Source organism: Myotis myotis, unplaced genomic scaffold (assembly GCF_014108235.1).
Source record: "Myotis myotis isolate mMyoMyo1 unplaced genomic scaffold, mMyoMyo1.p scaffold_m19_p_14, whole genome shotgun sequence".
Classification (NCBI taxonomy): Eukaryota; Metazoa; Chordata; class Mammalia; order Chiroptera; family Vespertilionidae; genus Myotis; species Myotis myotis.
Genome location: NW_023416318.1, coordinates 52897471 through 52924291, shown reverse-complemented (window position 1 = coordinate 52924291; position 26821 = coordinate 52897471). Strand labels below are relative to the sequence as shown.

At 35.5% G+C, this 26821-nt stretch overlaps 1 protein-coding gene across 7 annotated transcripts in view; it reads right to left on the bottom strand.

Moving 5' to 3' along the window:
• ROCK2 (Rho associated coiled-coil containing protein kinase 2) overlaps positions 1 to 26821 on the bottom strand; it is an 88878-nt gene that overhangs the window by 24410 nt on the left and 37647 nt on the right. For all 7 annotated transcript variants that reach the window (XR_004971937.1, XM_036335319.1, XM_036335317.1 and 4 more), the window contains exons 4-18: positions 23605 to 23742; positions 17149 to 17409; positions 16720 to 16864; positions 14032 to 14170; positions 11946 to 12037; positions 11097 to 11256; positions 9287 to 9347; positions 8712 to 8723; positions 7283 to 7362; positions 7079 to 7127; positions 6368 to 6503; positions 6178 to 6269; positions 5694 to 5940; positions 3331 to 3437; positions 76 to 235 (exon numbers count right to left, since the gene is read on the bottom strand). Coding sequence is in view for 6 of the 7 variants with exons in the window: in XM_036335319.1 (XP_036191212.1) it covers positions 76 to 235; positions 3331 to 3437; positions 5694 to 5940; positions 6178 to 6269; positions 6368 to 6503; positions 7079 to 7127; positions 7283 to 7362; positions 8712 to 8723; positions 9287 to 9347; positions 11097 to 11256; positions 11946 to 12037; positions 14032 to 14170; positions 16720 to 16864; positions 17149 to 17409; positions 23605 to 23742 (1879 nt within the window). In the remaining variant the exon portion in view is untranslated. The remainder of the gene's footprint in view (positions 1 to 75; positions 236 to 3330; positions 3438 to 5693; positions 5941 to 6177; positions 6270 to 6367; positions 6504 to 7078; positions 7128 to 7282; positions 7363 to 8711; positions 8724 to 9286; positions 9348 to 11096; positions 11257 to 11945; positions 12038 to 14031; positions 14171 to 16719; positions 16865 to 17148; positions 17410 to 23604; positions 23743 to 26821) is intronic.

Here is a 26821-nt window from a genome sequence, read left to right as displayed (position 1 = left end):
CAAAATCAAAGAATTGAATACAGAATCAATTCGTAGTAAGATGATGCTAGAAAACCCTCTTATAAAAATGCATACCTTTCATGGCTTCTGATTTAGCTTCTTCAATAGATTCATAAATCTTATTTTTATCTGCCAGCCGTGCTTTTGTAGTTTTATGCTCAGCTTCTTCTTGTTCTAAGCTCTGCTGTATAACTTTTAGTTGATAGGTCATATCTATCTCCATGTTGTTCTTTTCCTATTAAACATGAAAATGGCAGCTATCAACAAATAGACTGTTGACAATTTCAAAAGCTTACAAAGGTTTTTTAAATACACTTACCAAGAATGTCCAATATTTCCCCTTTTCTACTCATTAAAATTGTATAAGTAATCTACATAACTCTACCAGTTCTCTTCCCACTATATTAACCTCCCACAACTCCGCTCTACTATTCTGAGATCTGTATTGAGATGGTTTGATCTCAATAAAGTGACCAATGATATTTTCAATATCAAATTCAACAGACACCTTTCAGTCTTTATCTCACTTGAACTCACTGTTGCCCTTGAAACTACTTCCTTGACCTACCTGACACTGAATTCACTTGGTTCTCCCCATTCTGCTCTCATCTTTTCTGTTGCTTGTGAAGTTTACCCCCAAATCACTGCTTAACCCTACCAGACCGCTATACCGATTTTTCGGTAATTTCCGAATCTGCCGCTATACCTAATTTTCGGTACTTTGCCAAGTACGTGAAAAAAATGCGTAGACCTATTTTCTACAATGTCTCCAAGTTCCATCTTATTCTAACCACTTGTTTGCATGTAACTAACAATTTTCTATATCATGTTGGTTTTTTCTCTTTAATGCTCAGGAGCCCAGGTATAGGGGACAGTTAGGTTCAGGGCCTCAGGTCTGGTAGACTTAAACATTGGTGTTTGCTGGAGGCAGTGTTCTTTAGCCAATGCTTCTCCTCTTCCTATACTATTATATCTTAAACTTTTAAAACATATCAATAAAATATATTTAAAAAAAAAATAAAATAAATAAAATAAAACATATCAAATGTTTCCTTTTGCTCTATCTTAAAAGATCTCAGGATCCTCTACCATTCACACTTATCTTCAACATGTAGGAGACATGTTTTAAGTTGAGAATCTTTAATAACAGAAATCAGTTTATTTTCTATATGTCCTCGAAAGATTTCCTAATTCTATTTTCTATAGTTTGTACCATAAATATAGATATTTCTTTTGTGTTTTAAGTAAAATATTTAATGCTGAAATAATTTTTTCAAACTAATAATTCACAAGTCTCTGTCCTGAAAAACTACTGCTCTAAACAAATTCTTCCCAGATGGGCTCTTCCATTTGCATGATTTTAGCTACTTCTATACCGATGACTTGCAAATAATTCTAGCTTCTATTACCATAACTTACTGCTTTATAGATATCCTAATTTGGCTGTTTCACAGGCCCCTCACACTTAGGACTAAAATTGATTTATCATTGTTTCCTCTAAAAGAGCTATTTTTCCTTTCTTTAAAATAAATTAATGGCACTATTCCATATTTCTTCACAAAGTAGGAACCTGAACTCATCCTTGAGTACTATACTACTCACATGCCACATCTAACCAATTACTAATTGCTGCCAAATATTCCTTTACTAAATTATTTCTCAGATTCACCTCTAGTTCCCATCCTTTTAACCATTGCACTAGAAAAGTCTCCATTATCTGAATACTGAAAGAGTCTGACTTGTCTTATCCTCCTCAAATCTGTTCTCCTCCTGATATACAGTGATCTACCAACTTAAAGATCTTCAGCAGCGCCCTAGCCGGTTTGGTTCAGTGGATACAGTGTGGGCCTGCAGACCGAAGGATCCCAGGTTCGATTCCGATGAGGGGCATATGCCTGGGTTGCGGGCTTGATCCCCAGTGCGGGGGGAGGGGAGGGGCGTGCAGGAGGCAGCCAATCAATGATTCTCTTTATCACTGATGTTTATCTCTTTCTCCCTCTCCGAAATCAATTAAAAGGGAAAAAATAAAAAGGATCTTCAGTGGCCAGTCCAGTACTTAAAGAAACTAAGTTTCTTAACAGAATATTCAAAATCTTGCATGATCTAGCTCATGCCTAGCTCTCTAGCCTCACTCTAGCCACTAAATTCTCACTCTTACAGGAGGACTGTATTGGCCTGCCATTTTTTAAAAATTTCATTGGACACAACCATGCCCACTCCTTTATGTATTGCAGCAAAACTGGGTAGTTGCAACAGAGACATTAAAGCCCACAAAGCCTAAAGTATTTACTGTCTTTCCCTTAAAAGACTGAAATTTGTTGCCCCTGCTCTATACTCCAGAAATATTGAACAGTTTATACTTAAACAGACTAGACCTTTTTTATTTTCCACCCTCTGTGCCTTGCTCATGCTTTCCTCCCCAACTCACAATGTGCCCTGTCAACCAACCCTGCCCTGTCAGGTCAGGAATTCATCCTGTGCACCTACTCCGTCCCTTGTCCATACCTCTATCATTCTATTTACCATACTGCCTTATAATTATCTCTGAGTTACTATTGCTTTAGAAATTACCCATTAGACTGTAAAATTGTTAAAAGTACAGACTGCATCCTGATATTTCTACCACATAGAACATACTAAATACTTGAAATGAGTAAACAGAATAAAATATTAACTTCACAGAGTCTAGAAATTATCCCTAGCTTATAGTATTTTTAAAGAAAAACTTCTGAATGCCAAAAGTCGTAACTATGTATAATTTTTATGACCTGTTATAAGAGAAAATGAGAGTTTTCCTTGGACCTCTAGAGAGAAGCATCCTCATTATACACACTCCAGGAGAGTCCCTCCATAAGCATCTAACATACTAAGAGCTGCTTATGTAGGGCTATGGCAACCTTAAGAAATATATATCCTGCCCTGGCCAGTGTGGCTCAATTGATTAGAGAGTTGTCCCATACACCAGAAGGTTGCAGGCTCAATTTCCAGACAGGGCACATACCCAAGTTGGGGTTCGATCCCCCACTGGGATGCGTACTGGAGGCAACCGACTGATGCATCTCTGTCACATCGATGTTTCTCTCTCTCTCTCCCATCCTCTCTCTCTAAAATCAATGGAAACATGCCCTCAGGTGAAGATTAAAAAATATGTACATATGAAAAAATACATATATATATATACACACACACATATATATATGTCCCTAGTCTACAGAACCAAGTCTAAATATAAGAATCCATAAGTACGCAGTAATAAATGGTTTCTCTTATTTTAGAGTAAGTTTTCCAATCTGAAACTCTTACACAAATATAAAGATTAATATGTTTTACCTTTTCCAAATCAGTGAATCTCTCCTGAAGTTGTCTCTTCTCCATCTCAACTTTTGTTAATAAGATTTTGCCATTCTTTACATCTTCTTCTAGGCCAGATATTCTACCTAATATTGCAACATTTAAAAGAACAATAAATCCACAAAGTGTGTATGTGTATCCTATCTAATAATAGACAAACATGGTAATTGACTGTACCTTCGCCACACCTCCCATTGGCTAATCAGCGCGATACGCAAATTAACCACCAACAAAGATGGCGGCTAATTTGCATACTGCAGGCAGGGTGGGACAGCACGAGCCGCCAGCGTGCCGCCATCCAGGGCGGGCCGGCCCCAGAAGCCGCCTGATATGGTAGTAACTCTATCAGTAAGTACTCTGAAAGTCAGTGGCATAAATGCACCAATTAAAAGATTATGAGGGTGAATCAAAAACAAAACCCACTTTAAATATAAAGACACATATAGATTAAAAGTAAATGAATTAAGCTGCAGCCTGTTTTGCTAAGTGGATAGAGCATTAGCCCATGGAATGAAGGGTCCCAGGTTCGATTCCAGTCAAGGGCATGTACCTCAGTTGCTGGCTTGATCCCCAGTCCCTATCAAAGCATGTGCAGGAGGCAACCAACCAATGTGTCTCTCCCTTTCCCTTCACTCTCTCTAAAATTCAATGGAAAAATATCCTTGGGTGAAGATTAACAAAAACAAAGTAAAATGGATTAAGTAACATTAAAGAGATTATAAGAAAAATATATTCCAAATTTTGTTAGTTGTATAACGGTTATCTTTAAATTATTAACACCTAAGAAATTGGGTGAAGGGTACATATAATATGCTGTAGAGCCCTAACCAGTTTGGCTCAGTGGATAGAGTGTCGGCCTGCAGACTGAAGGGTCCCAGGTTCGATTCCGGCCAATGGCATGTACCTTGCTGGTGGGCACATCCCCAGCAGGGGCTGTGCAGGAGGCAGCTGATCGATGTTTCTCTCTCATCGATATTTCTAACTCTCTATCCCTCTCCCTTCCTCTCTGTAAAAATCAGTAAAATATATTTTTTAAAAAATGTGCTGTAGTATTTAATAGTTTTTTTTACATGTATGAGATTATTTCAAATTAAAGTATTAAAAAATTAAAAATAAAATATTAATTGAAATGTATCTGCATTACATTAAAAATCTCCTAATTGCTTCTAGCATAATTTATTAAATTGTGCTAAAATTTACAAGGGTTCAATTAAAAAATATCTTAATTCTAAAAATGATATAATAGAAAATATGTAATAGTGCAGTTATAAGCACTTATCTGAAAATAAAAATTTTAAGAAGTGAATTTAAAGAAGGGATTAGCCAAAGAAAATATATGCACAACCCATGGACACAGACAACAGTATGGTGATGGCCCGAGAGAAGTGGGGGGTAAGAGCTGGGTAGAGGGGTCAAAAGGGGGGAAACAGGGACATCCTATATAATAATAATAAAAGGCTAATATGCACATTGACTGAACGGCAGAATGACCGGTTGCTATGATGTGCACTAGCCATCAGGGGGCAGACGCTCAATGCAGGAGCTGCCCCATGGTGGTCAGTGCACTTCCATATGGGGAGTGCCACTCAGCCAGAAGCTGGCTCATGGCTGGCCAGCACAGTGGTGGTGGCAGGAGCCTCTCCCACCTCCGTGGCAGCACTAAGAATGGCCAATGGTTTAGACCTGATCCCTTGGGGGCCAAAGCCTTTAGTCGGACATCCCCTGAGGGCTCCCTGGCTGCCAGAAGGATGTCTGACTGCAAGCTTAGGCCTGATCCCCCGGGGAATGGGCCTAAGTCAGCAGGTGGACATCCCCCAAGGGGTCCTGGACTGTGAATGGGCGCAGGCCAGGTTGAGGGGCCCTTCCCCCCCGCCCCCCCCGCCCAGTGCACAAATTTTTGTGCACCGGGCCTCTAGTATGTATGTATGTATGTATGTGTGTATATATATATATATATATATATATATATATATATATATACACACACACACACACATATATGTTAAGAGTAAAAAATTTGGATGTCACCTCATACTTTGAAATTGGTATTTATGAGGAGAAGTTTTATAATTGTTGGTGTAGATGATATAGTTGAGATATTGCTTTATAGTTAATGCAACTGGAACCCAATCTACGACCTTGGGAGGCAGCTTGATACTTAAAATACTTCAAACTATTTGAAAGTAAATCTTTTGCTCACAAAATTTCATATTAATGTACTTCTAATACCCTAACTTTACATATTCAGAAATGTGCTACTCCAGTACATTATCCATCATCTAAAATTATTTCCAAAATATAAATCATTAAGATGAATTCAAGTGCAATATCTATGTTAATACCTTGTAAATCATTAATTATCTCTGATCCATGGGTTCGGTCCCTCCTTTCAGATTCTAGAACCGACTGAAGATTGATAAATTCCTTTTCAAGTTTTAACTTGGCAGTCTCCAACAGGCAATTTTTATCTTGTAGATCTCTATTGTTAGACTCCAACTGCTGAATCTGTTTTGAACTTTCTGCCTGGCTTTTTCTTAACCGGGCTGCAGCATCAGATTCTGTTCGCAGCAAAGCATTGGTTTCATCCAGCTGTCATTCCATTCAAATCAAACAACAACAAACAAACAAACACAGGTGTATATGATGAAAATACCTCAATTTCTTACCCCATTACAAAGTACTTAAAATAAACAAATACCTGAAAATACTTCTTAATGATTTCACTTTAAAATTAGAGGTAAAATCCTCTAGTAACACTGACAAAGCTGTTAATGGGCAGTCATAAACGAAATTCAATATCCTTATTACAAACTGAGATCAACTTACTTGTCTCTGGAGCTGATTCACTTTCTCGGTGGACATTTGAGAGTTCTGATTTCTTTTTTTCAAATCTTCGAGTTGATCTTTTAGACTGTTAACTATGATAAAAAGCATTTCAGTGGCAAGAGTCAACATAACACACACATACACACACACTTAATTTTTTTCTTGGTATTTAATATTCTATACCACAAACCATCATTTTCCAAATTCCGTTTCTTGTCTGCTTCATGATCGGCTTTCCGCTGATATTCTGCATTTTTGTGCTGAAGAAGCGCCTTTTCTCTTTCTAATTGTCTTAATGCTGATTCCACATTTTTCCTTAAGGTAATCTGAAATAGTGCTTCAAGTTATTATCAGAAAAAAGCATGTATAAAAATTATAATAAAACAAAAACTATTTCAATTATTTCAAGCAGATAAGAAAACATAAAAAGCTGTAACTGCTATATTATTAAAACTACAATACTGTTTTCCATATTTTAAAAATAGCACACTACTCTTAACACTGTGTTTTGTTTACTATTGAAAGTCAAACTGTCGATAACATTCTGTCACCACTGAACCATTTTTACGTGATAAAAGCATGGGTCAAAAATGTTAGGAATAAAAATTTTAAAAAAGAAACAATGGTCACTTTCTGTTTTTAAGCCATGTCATTAATACAAATGCAATTTTTTTTTTTACTTTAAATATCTACACATGCTAAATTAACTCAAGTTTTGCAAAAACACAACAAAAATGAAGCCTATTATCATGATTATCCTATAATTTTAGTCCTATCCACCCATGCTACTGGTAGATTTTATCATAAACCAAGATGTATATTAATATGGTACCAAGAGAACACTAGGAATCAAAACTTTTTATAAACAAAAATGTTAAATAAAAGTGTAGAGCAACTTTACCTCTTCTTCTAGCTCCTTTGCTACTTTCTCTAGGCGAGTATTAACAGATCTAAAGAATTTCAAAAGAAACTGTAAATAAAATTACTCCTAATTTACAATAAAATAATTTAGTATAAATTTAAAAATAATCATATAATTACATTTTTAGTAATATGTTTAAACTTAAATTTTATAATATACTATTCAATTATCTACAAAATATACCTGCACTTCTGCTCTATTTCCTCTTTTGCTTGTATCTCAGTGCTAAGGTGTTCTTCTAATGTGTATAGTTTTTTCTGAATCTGTCAGAAAAGAAATTATAATTATAAAATTTGGTCACACTTAAAAGATGAGAGGCTTAAAGAAAACAATGATAAGCTTCTCTTTTCTTTTAGCTTAATTTAATCTCCTCTATAGTGGTACCATATTTATACCTTCTAATGTGGCTTTTATTGACAGGGGGCAATCCCCCATCTCTTACTTTCTGTCTAGGACAGTAAACATGTATGTACAACCACACTACGTAAACATGTGAATAAGAACCTTCTGACACAAGTTTCTCATTCATTAGGAATAAAGGATAGCCTCCACTGTTCTTCTGCAGATTATTTATGTAAAAATACTATTACCATTTGTGCTTATAAAAGGCCTATATACAAAACAAATATTCAGAAAATTTGATTGAGCATGCTCAAATATACTAGTATTCTTAAAAATAAGAATATAAGTTCTTCTTTATATCTTTCTACAGTGCTGGGCACCGTACTGTAAAGAGTTATAATCAATAATTTTATTGAGTAAATGACAAATAATGAGTTACAAGTCATCTTGTCATTCTTTTAAAAAATATATTTTTATTTATTTCAGAGGAAGGGAGAGGGGGAGGTAGAAACATCAATGATGAGAGAGAATCATTGATCGGTTGTCTCCTTTCTAGGCTACATCTGTCAGTCTGTAAGCAAACTAAAGTTACAGAAAGTATTAAATAATCCACTTTTGGAGCATTATTACTTTTATAAAGGCTTTAACTTTTGAGTTCTTTTCATGTCTTAGGAACAGTGGCAGGCACTTGACAAATGTGGTTTCATTAATCCTAAAAAAAAGCCCTAAAAAGATGGTAGTACTATACCTACTCAATAAAGAAACTAAAATCCAAAAAAGATGAATAACTGGGCCAAGACAATATAGTTAATAAGTGGCAGAACAAAAACACTCAACCTAAGTCTTTGAGATTCCAAGGCCAATATTCTTCCCACTATTCTTTCTAGTGATTAGGTTCTCCAAGGTTTTAAAAAATTTCATATACCTTAAACAAAACTATATTTTTCCCCTAATAAGAATATACAGACCAATGAACTAGTTAAATGTAATTACTATTGCATTAATATAATTTGATCACACTAGTTGTCACATGCTAATTGCTGCCAATTATGTCTTTGATAAATGAAATCATAAAAATACATAATATACATTTTAAATGACAGATCCATAGGAGCAATAATAAAAGGGATACTTGGTAGAAAAAAGGTTGAGAACTTCTGTTGGGAGATATAGTGTTCCAAATGCTAAGTGGAATAAGGCTATATCAAACCACTGCTAGAGTAATGAGTCTGTTGTCTCAGTTTTTCCAAGATATATGACATCAACATACCTCTTGACTTTCCTATTTAAAACAAAGAAAAAAAAAACAGAAAATATTAAAATGCTTGTTTTGCTTTATCAAATTCCTAAAACACAAACTGTATCAAAGTTATTCAACCAAATATTTTAGATTTTATAAGTTTTGAAGAGAAAAATGGTTAGCCTCACAAAATACTGTAACTGTTTGATAAAATCATCCTTTATATGAATTTATTGCTAAATACTCAAAATTTGAATCTCTCCACTATTTCTATACTTTTACAACTTATTTTCTGTACTTTTATAGAACTAAGATTATAACATTTTGTAACTGGTATTATAGCTGTTCATTAACCTACTGTCATGTTTGGTATTAAAACTAAGCCTAAAGCCGTGTATAATTCATCGTTTTACTAGCCATTGTATCTTACACAATGACATTTGTCAAAGAAATTAATTAGTTCAATGTTATGTTGAACTATATTGCAATAAAGAATACCATCTAATGATTCAAAAAGTAGCATCAAAGAAACTTTTAAAAATGCATGGACATTACTAAAATATTTGGACATGTGATTAAAATAGAGAAGTAAAATTTGTACATACTTCATTTTTCCTTGTTTGTATTGAATCATTTTCTCTACAAGATGGAAAGTCACTTAATAACCTAGAAGAAAAGGCAGGAAAATAAATTATTTTACATGTAATTTTAATCAATTTTCTAATACCAACTTCTTCTCAGAATTAAATTATAATCACCAAGATCTTTGTCTTTCCACTTCAATTTATTTTAAATGAAGCAACATTTTCCCCTCTGGATATTTAGACTTTCCATCATTTAAAATGCTAAACTTGCCCTAGCTTGTTTGGCTCACTGGATATAGAGCGTTGGCATGTGGACTGAAGAGTCCCAGGTTCGATTCTCGCCAAGGGCACATGCCTGGGTTCGGGCTCGATCCCCAGTAGGGGACATGCTGGAGGCAGCCGATCAATGATTCTCATCATTGATGTTTCTCTCTCTCACTCCCTCTCTCTCTGAAATCAATAAAGAAATATATTAAAAATAATAAAAAATAAAATGCTAAACTTTTCTTGCCTCTCACTCTTACCAGATATTCTGTTATTTAACACTGTTGAGATTGGAGTCTCTAAATGAAACTATACTTGCTTCCTCTTCATCTCAAGTTCTGTAACTATTTTATTCTTCTTTTCTAGACATTTTCTAGAAAGAGACTTCTGTCCTCCTTTTCAAAGATAAGGGCTTAACACATAAAATGATCACTTTTGTCAATCTCTCTCTTAATTGGGTCCTTCCTCACTGCCTATAAACATTCGTGGGATTCTCCTGGCACGGATACCTTCATTTTAGTCAGCATTACGATAGTTTTGAGAACACTACTGGTAACAGGTGACCAAGTCTTCCTGGTTTGCCTGGATTTTATAAGTTTTAAAGAGAAAAAATGTTTTAGGATGAAAGTCCCACGCCACATTCTAGGAAACTACTTAGTCCTGGGAAAATCATAATGGTTGGTCACCCTCATCATTACACATGGAAGGACCAAAGAGTTTCTCCAATGTCTTTAATGCTTCACTCAACTATTTAACACTTCAGTGGCTCCTCACTGCCTATAAAGTCAAAAGTCCCTTAGCACATAACAATCATCTATTGCATTATTCTTCCCCTAAACTCCAACTTCAATCTATTCTCTAATCTTACCCCCAAAAATCACTTCAGTCAACCAACATGTATTGAATGACCTGTGCCAGGCTCTGTGCTAGATGGATTTGGGCAAGAAAGCCACAGTCTTATCAAGTCCTCCAAATGGTCATAAGCCAGTTAATATATATCCTATGTTTGAGCCCCACTGGATTACACTACTCTGCTCTCAATGTATGCTTACATTCCAAACTCTGCTTCCACTACTCACCTCCCCACATCTCGGCCACTCAAAAAACCCTTTCTTATCTTTAAATTTGGCTAACATGCCATCTCTGCCTTGAGGTCTTGCCTAACTTCTCCCTACCCTCAACCCAAACAAACATGACTTATTTTTCTTCCAAAGCATCTTAGATGTTTTGGGTCCCTTTCTTAGAGCAAATATCACATTCTACCTTTCATTATGAGTATATAACCTTCTCATATCCCTCATTAGTTGACAATCTTCAAAAACAGGTATTTGGTCTTATCTGTAGCCCAAAATAATATAGAGCATTGCCTTGCATTCATTTGTAAATGAATGTCATATAGCATTAGAGAAATAAAATGAAATTAAAAATAACTCTTTTGATAGTCCTTTTAGAAAAACTCAAAGTTTAAAACAAATTAATACTTTTTAAAACAATCCAGTCCCAAAGTAAGACAATGTTTTATAGCTAGACTCTGAAACAATAAAAATGTAACAAACAAATCACATACAAATTTTCTCTGTAGTAGGTAAATCCTATAAAAGGCAGCTGATTTCCTACAAAAGCTTTAGGAATTGGGAAGGTTTCTACATCTCCTTTATCATCTTCAATGTCATCAAAATTGCTGCTGTCTATGTCACTGCTGAGTTCAGGTACTACTGGAGCTGCCGCTATTAAAAGAAAGAAATTATTTCACTCATAATAAAAAAATAAACTACCCCTATTTCGTTTTGCATTATGAACAATATATTATATTAATATTAACATGCTGTACAATAATATATAATTAATAACATATCTATGATTTACTATAGAAAATTTTAGTAACATTTTATCATTTCAAAGAATTAAAATTTTTAAGTATTTTATTACTACCTTAAAGCAGTTTTATTTTTTTTTTCCTTAAAGCAGTTTTAAATACAGATAAACCAATTAAACAAAAAAAGCAATATGATATTACTCTAGGCATTAAAATTACAAACAGCAATATGTTGCATATACATTCTTTGGTTTTCATTTTTCTATATTCTTTAAGTATTTCTTACTCTTCAAATTAAAAGTTTATATTTCCCCTTTCTGAAAATTATTGAGATCCATCAAATTTAACATGAAAAATAAAGAAACCTATGTTTTTATAAAAGTATTGGGAAATATTGCTAATAAATACATATTTATCGTATGCTTAGTTTGCTAAAATACTGAGGTAATATGAATTTAGTTATAAATATTGCCACTGAACAAATATGAAATGGAACTCCCAATTTTAAAATTAGTATTAAGTATATGAAATATGCTTCTTAATTCAAATTAAGAATCAATTTAAAATGTGGAATGGAAATATTTAAATGTATTGACTTACTCTCTCTTATGTTATCCCAATTCCATTGATCATTCTTAAAGAAAGGATGTTGTTTGATTTCTTCTACCCCATTTCTCCCAAGTCGTACCTCCCTACGATGCAGTTAAAGATTATGTAAAAAGGTTATGAAAAGACGACAACATTAACCTTTTATCTAGACAATAATCAACATAAGGATCACAAATGAGTTTGAGATATCTTTTTTAAAAGTATAGCATAAATGTTTCTCAAGAAAAAGCAATCTCAATTTTATAATATATAATCTCTATAGATAAAGAAGACTTTGGTGTATATAGGAAATGTCATGGAAAGTGAAATATATTTCAATCAGTAGTTTGTGCCAAACAAAAAATACACATGAGACTTTCAAATAAAAAAATTCACCTACGTGTGTCAAAATTGCATAACCAACTTTAAGACGCAAAATGGATGAAGATCTAACTTTTGGCCCAGAACAATTATCAAAACCTTTCCAATAAAACCATTATTTTAAAAATCTCTCCCCTTCTTAAAAAAAAATCACATTTTATATTTGAAGCTATCCATATTTACTCTGATAAATTATATCTCTGAATACAAAAAAAGTTAATTTCATTCTTTGACCCTTTGAGTCTCCAATTAAGACTGTATGAAAAATGAAAATAAAATAGACTGAAAATAAAAAGTACTTTTTTTTATATGCCTTGGAGTTATGTTTAAGAGAAAAAACTGTAAACTTTAGAGGGAAGTGCTCCTAGCCACACTAATGGCATTAAATTATTTTCAAAATATCTTTTCTCTACCTACAATCATTCTTTCCTGCAACCTCCCTCCCAATAAATTGCTAAGACAAATCTTTCATGAATGATACTCATTTCAATAACATATGCTATATCCTATTTTATATTTGATCTTTCAGCACAAATTATGATCATCCCATCAAGTCAAAACATGATACAGGTTTTGTTTTGAGTTTAACAGCATGGATTGTACATTAATCATATAATTAACAAATCTTAAAGTTTTATTCTACAAATGATTGGTAAACATGTAAAAATGATTAACCTCTTTAATGAGGAACAATAAAAATAACTTTTCTTGCTTCAGATGGAAAAAGGAAAAAATTCATAATATTCAGTTTGATGAGAATGAGGAAAAATTATTGTTGAAAATATTCCCTGATGTGGCTTCTCTAGGTCAATTTTGCAACATCACTCAATTCCCAGAATTCCATCTTTAAGATTTTATCCTACAAAAAGTATGCAAAGATGATTGTATGAGGATAGTCACTATAGAATTTCTTATAATAGCAACTAGCTAACAAACATAAGGAATCATAGCATTTTAGAGCTACAAATGCCCTTACTTTAATCTATTCTGATCCCATGATTTTATGGATGAATAAAATTATTTCCAAGAAGAGTAAAATAATATCCTTAAACCATAAAGCTAGTAAGTCAAATTTGGATGGGGGAGCAAGTACCCTCTTGTATGTGTTGGTGCTTTGATATGATGACTCACAAATATAGAAGAGAAACCAGAGAAGAATTGAATGGAGAGGCCAAGGAAGAAACTCTTAATAACTTTCTAGTTGTTCTCTTTGAGGCAGGTTTTCAAAATGCTGTTCATCTATTTTGTTTTAAGAAATATAGAATTACTAGGACAGACTTGTTCATATTCAAATGCAAATAAAAACCGGTTGGAAAGGAGGCACTCCCAGCTCAGTTTTTAAGATTATAACCTGTTCAGTATTTATCTGCACAAAATACTCCTTACAAAAACTGTACAATCAAGGGTAACATGGCTCAAGCCACCTTAGAGGAAATGTGAATAATACAAAAGTTTTATTTCTCTCAAATGCATTATTTTTTTCATTTTAGACATGAGGGTTAAGGTTAGAGTTAAATTACAATTAGGCTGCACATACAAAATGATTAAGAGTAACCCAACACCAAGCTTAGCAGTAAAAAAAAATAAAAATAAAATGGCTAATCCAGAATTAAATGCATTTAGATAAAGAGACTGATTTCATACGTTAATAAGTTTCATTTCTACAAATGTAAAAGTAAAAGGAGCCATCTCTACAAAGACATTCAATGTATATTACCTCTCTGTTAGGAAGGCGCAGATGAGATTCTTTGCATGTTTAGAAATTTCTGCATCTTCAGGGAAACATAGTGAGTTTTTATGATCCATAATTTTGCTATATGTTCCTACAAGTGAATCTGCATAAAATGGAGTATCCCCTAAAATTCCAAGAAATAAGACATTGAGTGTAATAGAGAAAGCAAATTAAACACTTTTCATCTAATATTTAAGTACATTAAGTTTAAATTTGACACATGCATGAAAAAATGAATGGTTATGGGCCAGAAGTTTCAGACAAAACAAAAAGGTGCACACCAATATATTTAAATTTTAACCATACCAATGAATCATCAACCCTTATGAGTAAAAAAATCAAGGCTAAGTATAACTCTAGAATTTTGTAGGAAGTTTTAAATAATGGGACAGGAAACAATTTACTAAATAATTAAAGAAAAAGATTACTAAGTGAGGTCAGATCAGAGTCCTGTCTAATGCTTAAGCTAGATCACGGATCAGCTTTTTGAGATTATTCTCTAGAACTCTGTTATACTAGTCACATGCACCAATTTAAATTAACTGCAACTAAACAAATGAAAAAATCACTTCCCTAGTTCACCAACCACATTTCAAGTGCTCGATGTGGCCAGTGCCTAGAACAGTGGACGCAGATATAAACCATTTTCATCATGACAGACTAGACCAGCGGTTCTCAACCTGTGGGTTGCGACCCCTTTGGCGGTCGAATGACCCTTTCACAGGGGTCGCCTAAGACCATCCCGCATATCAGATATTTACATGACGATTCATAACAGTAGCAACATTACAGTTATGAAGTAGCAATGAAAATAATTTTATGGTTGGGTCGTAACATGAGGAATTGTATTTAAAGGGCCAGAAGGTTGAGAACCACTGGACTAGACAGTGCAGCTCTAAGAATTAGACCAGCTATCTATCTATCTATCTATCTATCTATCTATCTATCTATCTATCTATTCATCCTCACCAGAGAATATTTTTCCCACTGCTTTTCAGAGAAGGTAGGAGGGAGGGAGGGAGAGAGGAACAAAAAGAGAGAGAAACATTGATGTGAGAGAGGCACTTCGACTGGTTGCCTCCTGCACACCCCCTGACCAGGAGACAGGGAATGAATCCACAACCCAGGCATATGCCCTTAACCAGAAATCAAACCTGAGAACCTTCAGTACTTGGGGTGACACCCCAACCACTGAGCCCCACTGGCCAGGGTCAGCCCTATTATTTTATACTAGAGGCCCGATGCACGAAATTCATGCAAGGGGCTCAGCCCTTGCAGCCCCAGCTTCATCGGGAAGGTCGTTCAGCTGTCTGGTCTAATTAGCATATTATGCTTTTATTATTATAGATACGAGGAAGCCGGGCCCAGAAGATGACATGTGATTTGCCTACAATGACACAAATCTAGAGTTGAAAATGGCAGAAATGGTCTCCCAGTGCAGTGTTCCTGCTGACTAATGACTATGATAAAGAGATATTCAAACAAGTGTAAAGACAGAAAATGCTGAAAAGTATCATTTTGGCCAGTTCTCATCTAAAGCCACAGGGTTAAATGTCCTGCTAGAATACTTCAACTACAAGTCACTTTAGTATAAGACAGACTTTCCCAAGCAGCCAATCCAAAACTTCAAAAGGGGTATTCAGGTAAGTAGTTTTTATTTGTTTTCAAAGGGGCACGGAGGAAAGCTTTGAATTTGATTCTTCTAGTGACATTTTAAAAAGTATGTTTTTATTGATTTATTTTTTAGAGGAAGAGAGAGGGATAGAGAGAAACAATGATGAGAGAAGGACATCCAAGGATTGGCTGCCTCCTACATACCCGCTACTAGGGACCAAGCCCACAACCCAGGCATGTGCCCTGACCTGGAATCGAACTGTAACCTCTTGGCTGCTGGATGGATGCTCAACCACTGAGCCAGACCAGCTGGGCTTCTAGTGCCATTTTTAATTGCAACAGAACCCTTTAAATGAACTCCAGTGCCAACCAACCTGAGCAAGCACCAGAGCAAGCTCAGAATACTGCAAATCAATGTCATTTAAACTCAGTACATTTATCTCTCAGGGTTGTGAACAGTCGCAGAAATTTAAATCTCTTCAAATGAGCTATGAGACTTCCTACAAAATACATTATTTTCTAAATCGTTTGGAGAATCTACACAAATAATAGAATACATTCTACTTTCAAATGATTACAAGACACACCTAATGCATCATCAGATCGGGCCAGAGGTGGGGAGAATGGACTGTTTACCTGGAAACATATGGTGAATACAAAGAGACACACTACAAAGACAAAGGTCTAAAACATAGTAGGTCATACTATGCCATAATACTAAGCATATAGCAAGATCAATGCTACATACACTGGATGGTCATCAAAAGCAATTTCAAAAGGTCTACTTGAGGAATATTTCCCAGCAGCATACTTTCCTTTCCTTTCCTTTCCTTTCCTTTCCTTTCCTTTCCTATTTTACTCAACTTGGCAGTATAAGGTTTGGTTTTAATTCTCCAATTAATAATCTGTCATATCAGACATTACTAATTCAAAGTTTTCATAAATTCTACTTCTTCCCTAGGACACATGCAATTAATTTCCTTATAGTCCAAAATTTGTGAACTAGAACTAAAGTGTTATAAGATGGGTTTTGAAAAAGAATGTTAAATATTTACTTACCCACCAGCATCTCAAAAAGGAAAACACCCACAGACCACCAATCACATTCTCGCCCATAGTAACCATCACCCCCTTGTGATTTCAGAACCTCGGGTGATATATAATCAGGTGTTCCAACTGCTGTATCACAATGCACCATGCCTGTCTGGGTAAATAGCAGAGATAAAGAGAAAAAGATGCATGTAAACACACCCACACATAAATGCAACTAATTCATTTATTATTCATATAAGTGATATAAACTGCTACCAACAGAACTTCACTGCTGACACAGCTTTGGCAGGAGAGAGGACAAATGCATTGAGTCATACACAGTAAGCAAAACTAAATTTATCTTTGTTTAAAACTATAAAATCCCAATTTGAAGTGTTTCTTTTATTTTTGTTTCTAAAAAACAACCCAGCATTTTTTTACTTGCTTATAACTTACTTCATCCATCTTCATACATGTGCCAAAATCTGCTAATTTTAGATGTCCATGTTTATCCAAAAGCATATTGTCAGGTTTTACATCTCTGTGAATTAAACCCATGGAGTGTATGGCATCCAGAGCGAGAACAACTTCAGCAGTATAAAATTTGGCCCATTTTTCAGGTACATCATAGTTACTCATAAGGTTTACAAGGTCTCCACCAGGCATGTACTCCATTACCATATACAGATACTTATCATCTTGAAAGGCACAAAAGAGCTGAAAAATAAAATGGGAAGGAAAAGAATTTTTAAGAAGAAAGAAAACTCAAACCATAAACAGAACAAAACCCCAAAACTGTTTTTATTATTGAAAAAAAAGACAGATTACTTTATATCCAAAACCAACTTGAATTTTATGAAATGTTTGATTTTAGATTTGGACATCTTTAAGGGAAAAATAGTTAACAGACAAAACTTTGATATGGGTATCTTCTTCATACTTACTAACAAAATATGTATAAACATATCATTTTTCCCTCTTGGAGAATATAGGAATCTATTTAAATAGAAATATTTTTAAAAGAGAAAAAGAATAAGACAAACAACAAATTATTGCACATAACTCACAAAGAAGGGAGCTGGGGAGGTAGTCGCAGTTTAGAAAAACCTAAAAGATACCAGATTCAATGGCCACAGGAAGAGGGAGCGAGCCCCATTCCACTGGGAGAGGGAGCAGCTGGTAGTCACATTTGGAACAGGTCCTTCTCCTCTCTTCCCTTCTCCATCTTCTTGCTCATAATAAGCAGCAAGTGGCAGTGCTACCTGCATCCACACTAAAATAGTGACATTGGGACCAGAGAAATAATACACCAAGCTAGGTTGCTACTAACTTCCAAGAGACAGAGAAATCACAAATTCAGAAGGAAAGCTATCCATATTCCATCCTAAAACATGTCCCACTCCACCCAGAAGCAAGCAATTGCAAACAGAAAAGGTTTCCACAAAGAGAACAAAACCAAGAAATCAACATTTTAGAAAAACCAGTACCATGACATACAGATAAAGCAATTCAAGAAACAACAAAATTGCCCATATTTGCATGAGTCTATATTGGGGTTTTCTATTCCATGTAATTGTTGTTGTTTTTTCATTCTTGCCACCAAGTACCACAGTGTTTTTATTAGTTCTGTTTAACTTGCTTGATATTGATTAAGGTTCTTAGATCTACGGGTTTATAGATTTCATCAAATTTGGAAAACTTCAAGTATTTCTTCAAGTATTTTTTCTCTCAGCTTCTGCCCCACCCCTTTCTCAGGTTGTAGTTATACATATGTAATCTGTTTGGTGTTGTCCTATGGGTAACTGATAGTCTCTCTGGGTTTTCTTTTAGTCGTTTTTTAACCCTGATATGCTTCATCTTGCAGTTTTTATGCTCTGTCTAGACCAGTGATGGCGAACCTATGACACGTGTGTCATTTTTTTGGTTGATTTTTCTTTGTTAAATGGCATTTAAATATATAAAATAAATATCAAAAATGTAAGTCTTTGTTTTACTATGGTTGCAAATATCAAAAAATTTCTATATGTGACACGGCACCAGAGTTAAGTTAGGGTTTTTCAAAATGCTGGCACACCGAGCTCAAAAGGTTCGCCATCACTGGTCTAGACAAATGAAATAAAAGACATGTATGCAAATGTTCACTATTTATAACAGTCCCAAAGTTGAAACAATTCAAATGTTATCAATCAGTAAATGTGCCGGAAGCCGGTCCATCCTTGCTGCTTGACACAGTCGCTGCAGGATAGAAACATCTGCACAGCATATGTTTCAAGGGACCTGGTGTATATAGCATACTGTTCTTAATATGTTTGCTCCCCTTAGCGCTGTGTGTTTTAACCAAGGTCACCTCTCCGAGAAAGGTTGTTTCCCCAGGTAGGAATTTTTCCCTGAAGTCAGGGAGGGGATGCCTCTCCTAGAAAGGTTGTTTCCCCAGGTAGGAATTTTTCCCTGAAGTTAGGGAGGGGATGAAACTCCTTAACTAAGTGCCAGGCGGGTAGTTAATCACTACAAACAATCATGCTTAAGCTACATAATCTTTACTCCCTGGTATGGAGATAAGAAACGCCCTAACCTTTGTAATAGAAATTGACAGGATTAAAATCAATTGGTATAAATACGGATGTAACAAAACAATAAACAGCAGAACCTCTCTGGAGATCCAGACCAGAACTTGGCTGGAGATCCTGGCTAGAGATCCTGGCTAGGCTGCTGATCAACTGAACTCCATCTCCGTGTCATTCCTTCTTCGCCGACTCCATCCACACCTTTGGGGACCCCTGGACCTGCTGGGGTTGGACCCCGGCATAAATGGACAAACAAAACTGAGTATAATGCATATACGGTGTTTCCATCCAACCAGGTATATTGCAATACAATCCTGATGCTAAACACCTAGAGTTAGCATCAGATCCCACAAGAGCTCAGTCTTCTACAAGACTGCCCTCACTTCAAACATTAGTCATACTTCCAGAGTCCCCAGGCCTGCATTTCTGACTAAAGGACTAAAAATTCAGGAGTTTCATAACCCCCTAAGGTTCAATAATTCACCAGGATGACTCACAGAACTTAGAGGGAAGCACTATACTTATGATCACAGTTTATTATCAAGGATGCACATAGGGTGAAGTCTGGGAGACAGCACACAGCTTCTGTGCCTTTTCCTTGTGGAATTAGGATGCATCACACTCTGCACATCAATGTGTTAACCAATCAGGAAGCTCCACTGAGTGCCAATGTCCAGAATTTTAATTAGGGTCTCATTACATAGGCATCATTAAATAAATCATTGCCATGTGATTAAACTCAACCTTCAACTCTCTTCCCCTCCCTGGAGGTTGAGCAGCTTGTACTTTCTGGCAACCAATCTCATCTCAAAGCTATCAAAAGGCTACCAGGAGTTGCCTCATTAACATAACAAAGACACTCCTATCACTCTGGAAATTCAAGCAATTTTAAAAGTTCTGTGTTTAGGAACTGGGGACAAAGAGAATATATTCTTTACTATTCCATACCATACAATGGAATATTATTTAGCACTAAAAAGAAATGAAGTACAACACATACTGCACTATGCATGAACTTCAAAACAGTATGCAAAGGGAAACACACCAGATCCAAGACAACTACTGTATATTCCATTTCCCTGAAATATCCAGAAAAGGCAAATCTATAGAGACAGTAAGCACATTAGTGGTTGCCTGGGGATGGGAGGAAGATGGAAAATAACTCTAAATGGGTACAAGTTATCATCTGGAGATAGTAAAAATGTTTTAAAATCAGATTTCAGTGATAGGTGTACAACTGTAAATTTCCTAAAAAAAATCACTGAATTATACGAGTTGATCTGCAAGTAACTTAATAATGCAGCTTTATTCACAAGGGACAAAAATTGGAAACAACTCAAATGTCCTTGAACAGATGAATGGATAAACAAATTATCATGTATCATGTAATGGAATACTATTTAGCATTAAAAAGGAATGAATTACTGATATACTGCATCATGGATAAATCTCAGTAACAATTTTGCTAAATGAAGAAGCCAGGTAGGATGGGATTAAAGTTAGAATGAACACTGTAGCAGAAAAGATAAGTTAACTTAAAGACATAGCTCAAACAAATAATACAAAATGAGGCACAGCAGAGCAACAACAAAAGACGAGGAAAAAAATAAAACAACAAATAAAGAGACTATCTGGGCAACACCAAGGAGATTATATACGTGTAACTCGAGGCTGAGAAAGAGGCTGAGAGTTATGTATGATAGAGCTGAGACAGAAAAAAAATACTTGAAGAAATAATGGCCAAAATTTTTCCAAATTTTATGAAATCTCTAAACCCATAGATCTAAAAAGCTCAATCAATATCAAGCAATTTAAAAAGAACTAATTAAAACACTGTGGTACTTGGTGGCAAGAATAGACAAATAAAACAACTAAATGGAACAGAAAACCCCAATATAGACCCATGCATACATGGACAATTGTATTACAAAAGGAGGCAAACTATACCAATAGGAAAAGGAAAACTGTTTTGTTTTTTTTCCCCAATGTGATGTTGGAACAACTAGATATCCACAAGGAAACAAATAAAACATAATCCTTGCCCTACCCAGTTTGGCTCAGTGGATAGTGTCGGCCTGTGGACCCAAGAGTCCCGGGTTCGATTCCAGTCAAGGGCATATACCTCAGTTGCAGGCTCCTTCCTGGCCTGGGCCCTGTTCATGGCTTGTGCAGGAGGCAACCCATGGATGTGTTTCTCTCACACTGATGTCTCTATCTTTCCTTCTCTCTTCCACTTAAAAAACAAACAAACAAACAAACAAACAACAAAAACACACACCCATAATCCTTATGTAACACCCTATTTTAAAAAATCAATCCTGGTGTGATCACAGGCAAAAAACAAAAAGTCAAAAAGATAACAGCCCTAGCTGGTTTGGCTCAGTGGACAGAGCGTTGGCCTGCGGACTGAAGGGTCTGGGTTCCATTCCAGTCAAGGGCACATGCCTGGGTTGCGAGCTCAGTCCCCAGTGGGGGGTGTGCAAGAGGCAGCCAATCAATGATTCTCATTACTGATGTTTCTTTCTCTCTCTCTCTCTCTCTCTCTCTCTCTCTCTCTCTCTCTCTCTCTCTCTCTCTCTCTCCTCTCTCCCCGCCTCCCCCTTTCCCTCTGAAATCAATTTTAAAAATTTAAAAAAGTAACATAACAGATTATCTTCATCAAATTTAAGGTAGGATATTATCAAGATAATAAAAAAAATTCTTAAATGCACCAAAGGTTATTCATCATAAAACTTTTATTAAATTGTACTACATAAGAGTTATACATTTCTATTCATCAAAACATGTTATTAAAGGAGTCAAAAGATGAGCTGCACATTGGTATCAGAGCTCTACAGTGTAAGGAGGGCTGTTCCTGCATGAGGATGGCTGCCATGGGTTACTAAGGCCCAAGCAGGGTGATGAGGACATCCAGGCAGAGGGGCAGTCTGACAAGGGATATGAGAGCCTAAAAGGGATGAGAAGGGACGAGATATCCAGGAAGAAAGAATCAGAGCCCAAGTAGAGAAAAGAGGGTGGGGGTTCATGGAGGAGACTGGGGCAGCAAAGATAGACACTGGTTATGCAGGCTGCACCAGGTGGACCGATCAACTATTTAAATGTATTAAAGGTAATGGAAGCCTCATTTCGCACAACTGGAGAAAAAAGGTCACAAATACAAAGAGGAATAAAACTAAAATGAACCCTATGGAGTTAGATTAAGAAGCATCAATGTGAACTTATGATTTTCAATATCTACAGTGGACATAGAAAAAAACAGAGGGGTGTGTGTGTGTGTGTGTGTGTGTGTACAGACTCAATCCACTGAGAATGCCTGAGAGCACTGACATTCCAATAGCCACAAGCACACAATACCAGTGAACACTTTGTAAAGGTCCATTTAGCAGAATTAAAGATTAAAGATATCAATTTACAAAATTATAAACTAGAAATGTCAATGACTCTGATACTATGAAAGCAATTTAAAGCTAAAAATGGAATAATTTATTACAATTATTCCTTAATCAGGTAAATTACCATTATATATGACTTGTTATAATCATATATCAGTTTTAGCTGCACATTATCAGAATTTCTATTCACTGAATAAAAAAATTGAGGAGGAGAAGGGTTGAGGCTCAACATAATAAAAAAAAGCAATAATATAAGTTTTTAAATTACATATTCATCAATGTGGCAATATTTTTTACATCCAAATTGCCTTCCACAAGCAAGATATCAAACTCCCAGATCATTTAAGCATTCTGAACATGCATTGGTATATACCTAACCTTACTCATGACATTTGTTCAAAATGTTTGTAAAATTAGATATTAGTATAAAAAATCTTTAGACAAAGCCGGTGAGGAATATAATTGAAAAGAAGATAAAATAGAACATCAGTTCCTTACTTAAGAGTCAAATATGAGGCTGAATTAGGAACCTCAAGACTGTCTTACATTATAGGTAATATATAAAGGACTGTAGAAACAGAATTTTCAAAATCCTTGTTGCATGAAGTCTTTTTTTCCTTTAAGATAGTCCGATTATTGTTTTTATTACATAAATCACAACAAAGAGTAGGCATACTTTTAATCAACCCAACACAATTCTTTATAAAGGAATTAAAAAAGAAAAAGTTGCAAGTAATACTTGCTTCCACACACAAAATGTAAGTATTGTATGTCATGTCTATATGACATACTACTTAGGAACATTAAACAAGCGTATTAAATCAGATCTTATTAAAAATAACTGCACTGTCACTATGTAAAGGAGATGTAGGATATTTAGCACACAAAATCAATAATTAAGAATGATAAGCACTTATAAAAGAAGGAAATAAACTTATAAAAGTTAGTATGCTTACCTGAACCACCCAGGGACTGTTGGCAAAGGCCATAATATCTCTTTCTTCCCAGAAAAAAGCAGAATCTGATCTTTTTATCATTTCAAACTTACTAAGAAGCTTCATAGCATAAACCTTCTGTGATGCTTTATGACGAACCTATTGATTTTTAAAACACAAAAATTATTAACATTTTAATTTTATGAGAAAGGTGAACAAATCATTACAATGCTATTATTAAGAGACTTTAGTTACAAAACAAAATGATCCTCAGCTACCTAATAAAAAGTAAAGACCTAACTTTCTTTTGCTGCTCCTCACCTGAGGATATTTTTTCCATTAATTTTTAGAGAGAGTAGAAAGGGGGAGGAAGAGAGAAAGAGAGAGGGAAAGAGAGAGACAGAGACATTGATGTGAGAGAGACATGTCGACTGGTTGCCTCCCACATGTGCCCTTCTTCACTCAGCTGAAATATAAACCCCTCAAATGGATGACCACCCTATCCAAAGTAGGAATTCATTGTTCCTTACCCTAGAACTCTACATGTTTCCTTCCTAGCAGATACCATACTTAATAATTTTTTGATGTTGTTTCCTTTTATTTATTGTGTCTCCCATATTAGAATGTAAGCTCAATGAAGGTAAAGATTTCTCATGCCTGTTTTATTCTCCATTGTACTCTCAGTGCCAAGTACAATGTCATCACTGGCAATTAAAATAGACACTCACTAAATATTTAATGAAAAAAGTAATGTCTGTGAAAAAAATTATATTATATTGCTGGCCAAACTATGAATTTCCAGTTATAAGAAAATAATCAACAGGTAATATTTCCAGAAAGTACCAAAGATTTACCAGAGAGTGACTGCTATAGGGTTAATAACAGAATAGAGACACTCACTAAATATTTGGTGAATAAATAAATGTCTGGGGGAAAATTTTGTATTTGATAATTGGCCAAACTATAAATAATTTCCAGTTATAAGAAAATAACAGGTAATATTTCTAGTTATTTTTCATTAAGTACTATCCATATATAGAATCAATATTTTTATTATATTGATTAAAATAAAGGTCAACCAAAGGAATGCTCATGTTCTCCCTAGCAAAGATATGATATTTTACAGATCTGATATTTTATAAAATGCAATAAAACTTTAGAAAATCATACAGTGCTGTACCTCTTTAGTAAAGAGAACACCCTCAACCCACATAAGAAATGTTCCTGGTTGAATGGACCTGAACATATCACTGACAGAAGAGATAGACAGGTCTTAGCATGAAACAATAAATACAAATATGTTATCACTCAGAACCATGCACTTCTGGCCAGAGTAGAGTAACTAGTACCGGCTAGCCTTCCCACTGTAAGCAACCATCCAAACGGCAAAACATGTGAACTAACTGCTTTCAGACTTTATCAAATAGGCAGCACAAGACTACAATTCCTGAGAGAAGAGAAATTCACCAAGTCAACACCATAATTACCCAAACACTATCTCAACCAGCATACAAGTGATCACCTAAGCTAAGCACAGTGGTCCTGCTGAGTTGAGGAAGCAGAGATCAGAGTTCAAGACAGGTGAGGCACAAGGATTATGCTAGCAAAAAAACAGGAAAGTAAAGAGTTATGCAGAGGGAGGTCCCTAGAAATACCATGTGAGTCCTTGGCTAAGGGTACTATCCAAAGAGAAAGTACCAAAGGTTTACAGATTGCAACTGCTACGGGGTTGATAGCAGAACAGAGACACTACAATTTAGACAGCATTGGAGAGACGTTTGATTTCCAGTCACAAAGAGTGGAGAAACCTTTTCTGGACATCCAGGTAAAATTAGGAGGAAGAACTATATTCTAAACCAAGGCCTACTCTAGAACTCCCTAACAAAGCTTAATAATACCATGCCCTAAAAGAACAAAAGGGGATTAGAGTTGAGAGGTTCACTCTTGCCAATGAAAAGAATTTGGAAAACAACTTGGTCTTTCACGCATCTACATTTACATATAAAGTATAAAACTACGCCTGCACAAGGTAAGGGTGATCAGCAACTGGACAGCTTGTTAGAATAAAAATCAACATCAAAGAAAAACAAAAAAATCCAGGGTCTCCATCACATATTGACAAGGACCAGTATATAATTTTAAAAATTACTTGATAGGCAAAGAGGAAAAGACTCATCCTCAAAAAAAAAAAAAAAAAAAAAAAAAAAAAAGAAGCAGTTAATAGAAAACCCCAATAGATGTTGGACTTAGCTAGCAAATACTTAAAAATTTTAAAAATAGCCTTCAATGAACAAAAGGAAATATCTACAGAGAAATGGAAACTACAAAAAAAGAACCAGCTGGAAATTCTATAACTGAAAAAAAACTAAAATGGAAAATTCATTGGAAGGGCTAAACAGAGAATGGAAATGGAAGGAACCAATGAACACAAATCAATCTGAAGAACAAAGAGAAAGACGAATACATTAAAATAAACAAAGATTCGGGGGCCTGCAAGGCCATTTTAAACCATCTAAAATATGTGTCAATATAAATGGACTAAACACTCCAATTCATAGGCAAAAATTATAAGAATTAATTAAAAAGCAAAACCTAACCTTATATATTTTAAACATAAGACCAAGGAGGTTGAAAATGAAAAGATGAAAAAAGAAATACCATGCAAACAGTAAGGTAAGAAAGTAGACAGAGCCCTAGCTGGTTTGACTCAGTGGATAGAGCGTCGGGCTATGGACTGAAGGGTCCCAGGTTCAATTCCGATAAAGGGCACATGCCTGGGTTGTGGGCTTGATCCCCAGTAGGGGGCGTGTAGGAGGCAGCTGATTGGTGATTTTCTCTCATCATTGATGTTTCCATCTCTCTCCCCCTCTCCCTGCCTCTCTGAAATCACTAAAAATCCTATATAATAAAAGCTTAATATGCTGTGTCCAGTCGTCTGTTCAACCAATCAAAGCGTAATAAACTAATGATATGCTAAGGCCACTCAACTGCTTGCTATGACATACACTGACCACCAGGGGGCAGACAGTCGACCGGTTGATCAGTTGCTATGACATGCACTGACCACCAGGGGGCAGACACTCTGACCAGTAGGCTACCTTGCTGCTGGGGTCTGGCCAATCAGGACTGAGCCCTGGAGCCCTCCAGTGGTCCCTCCCCGGCTGGTCAACCTCCTGCATCCCTCCCTGGCCTGGTGATCCTGCACTGGTGGGGTCCCTCTGCGCCCTCTTGCAATCCA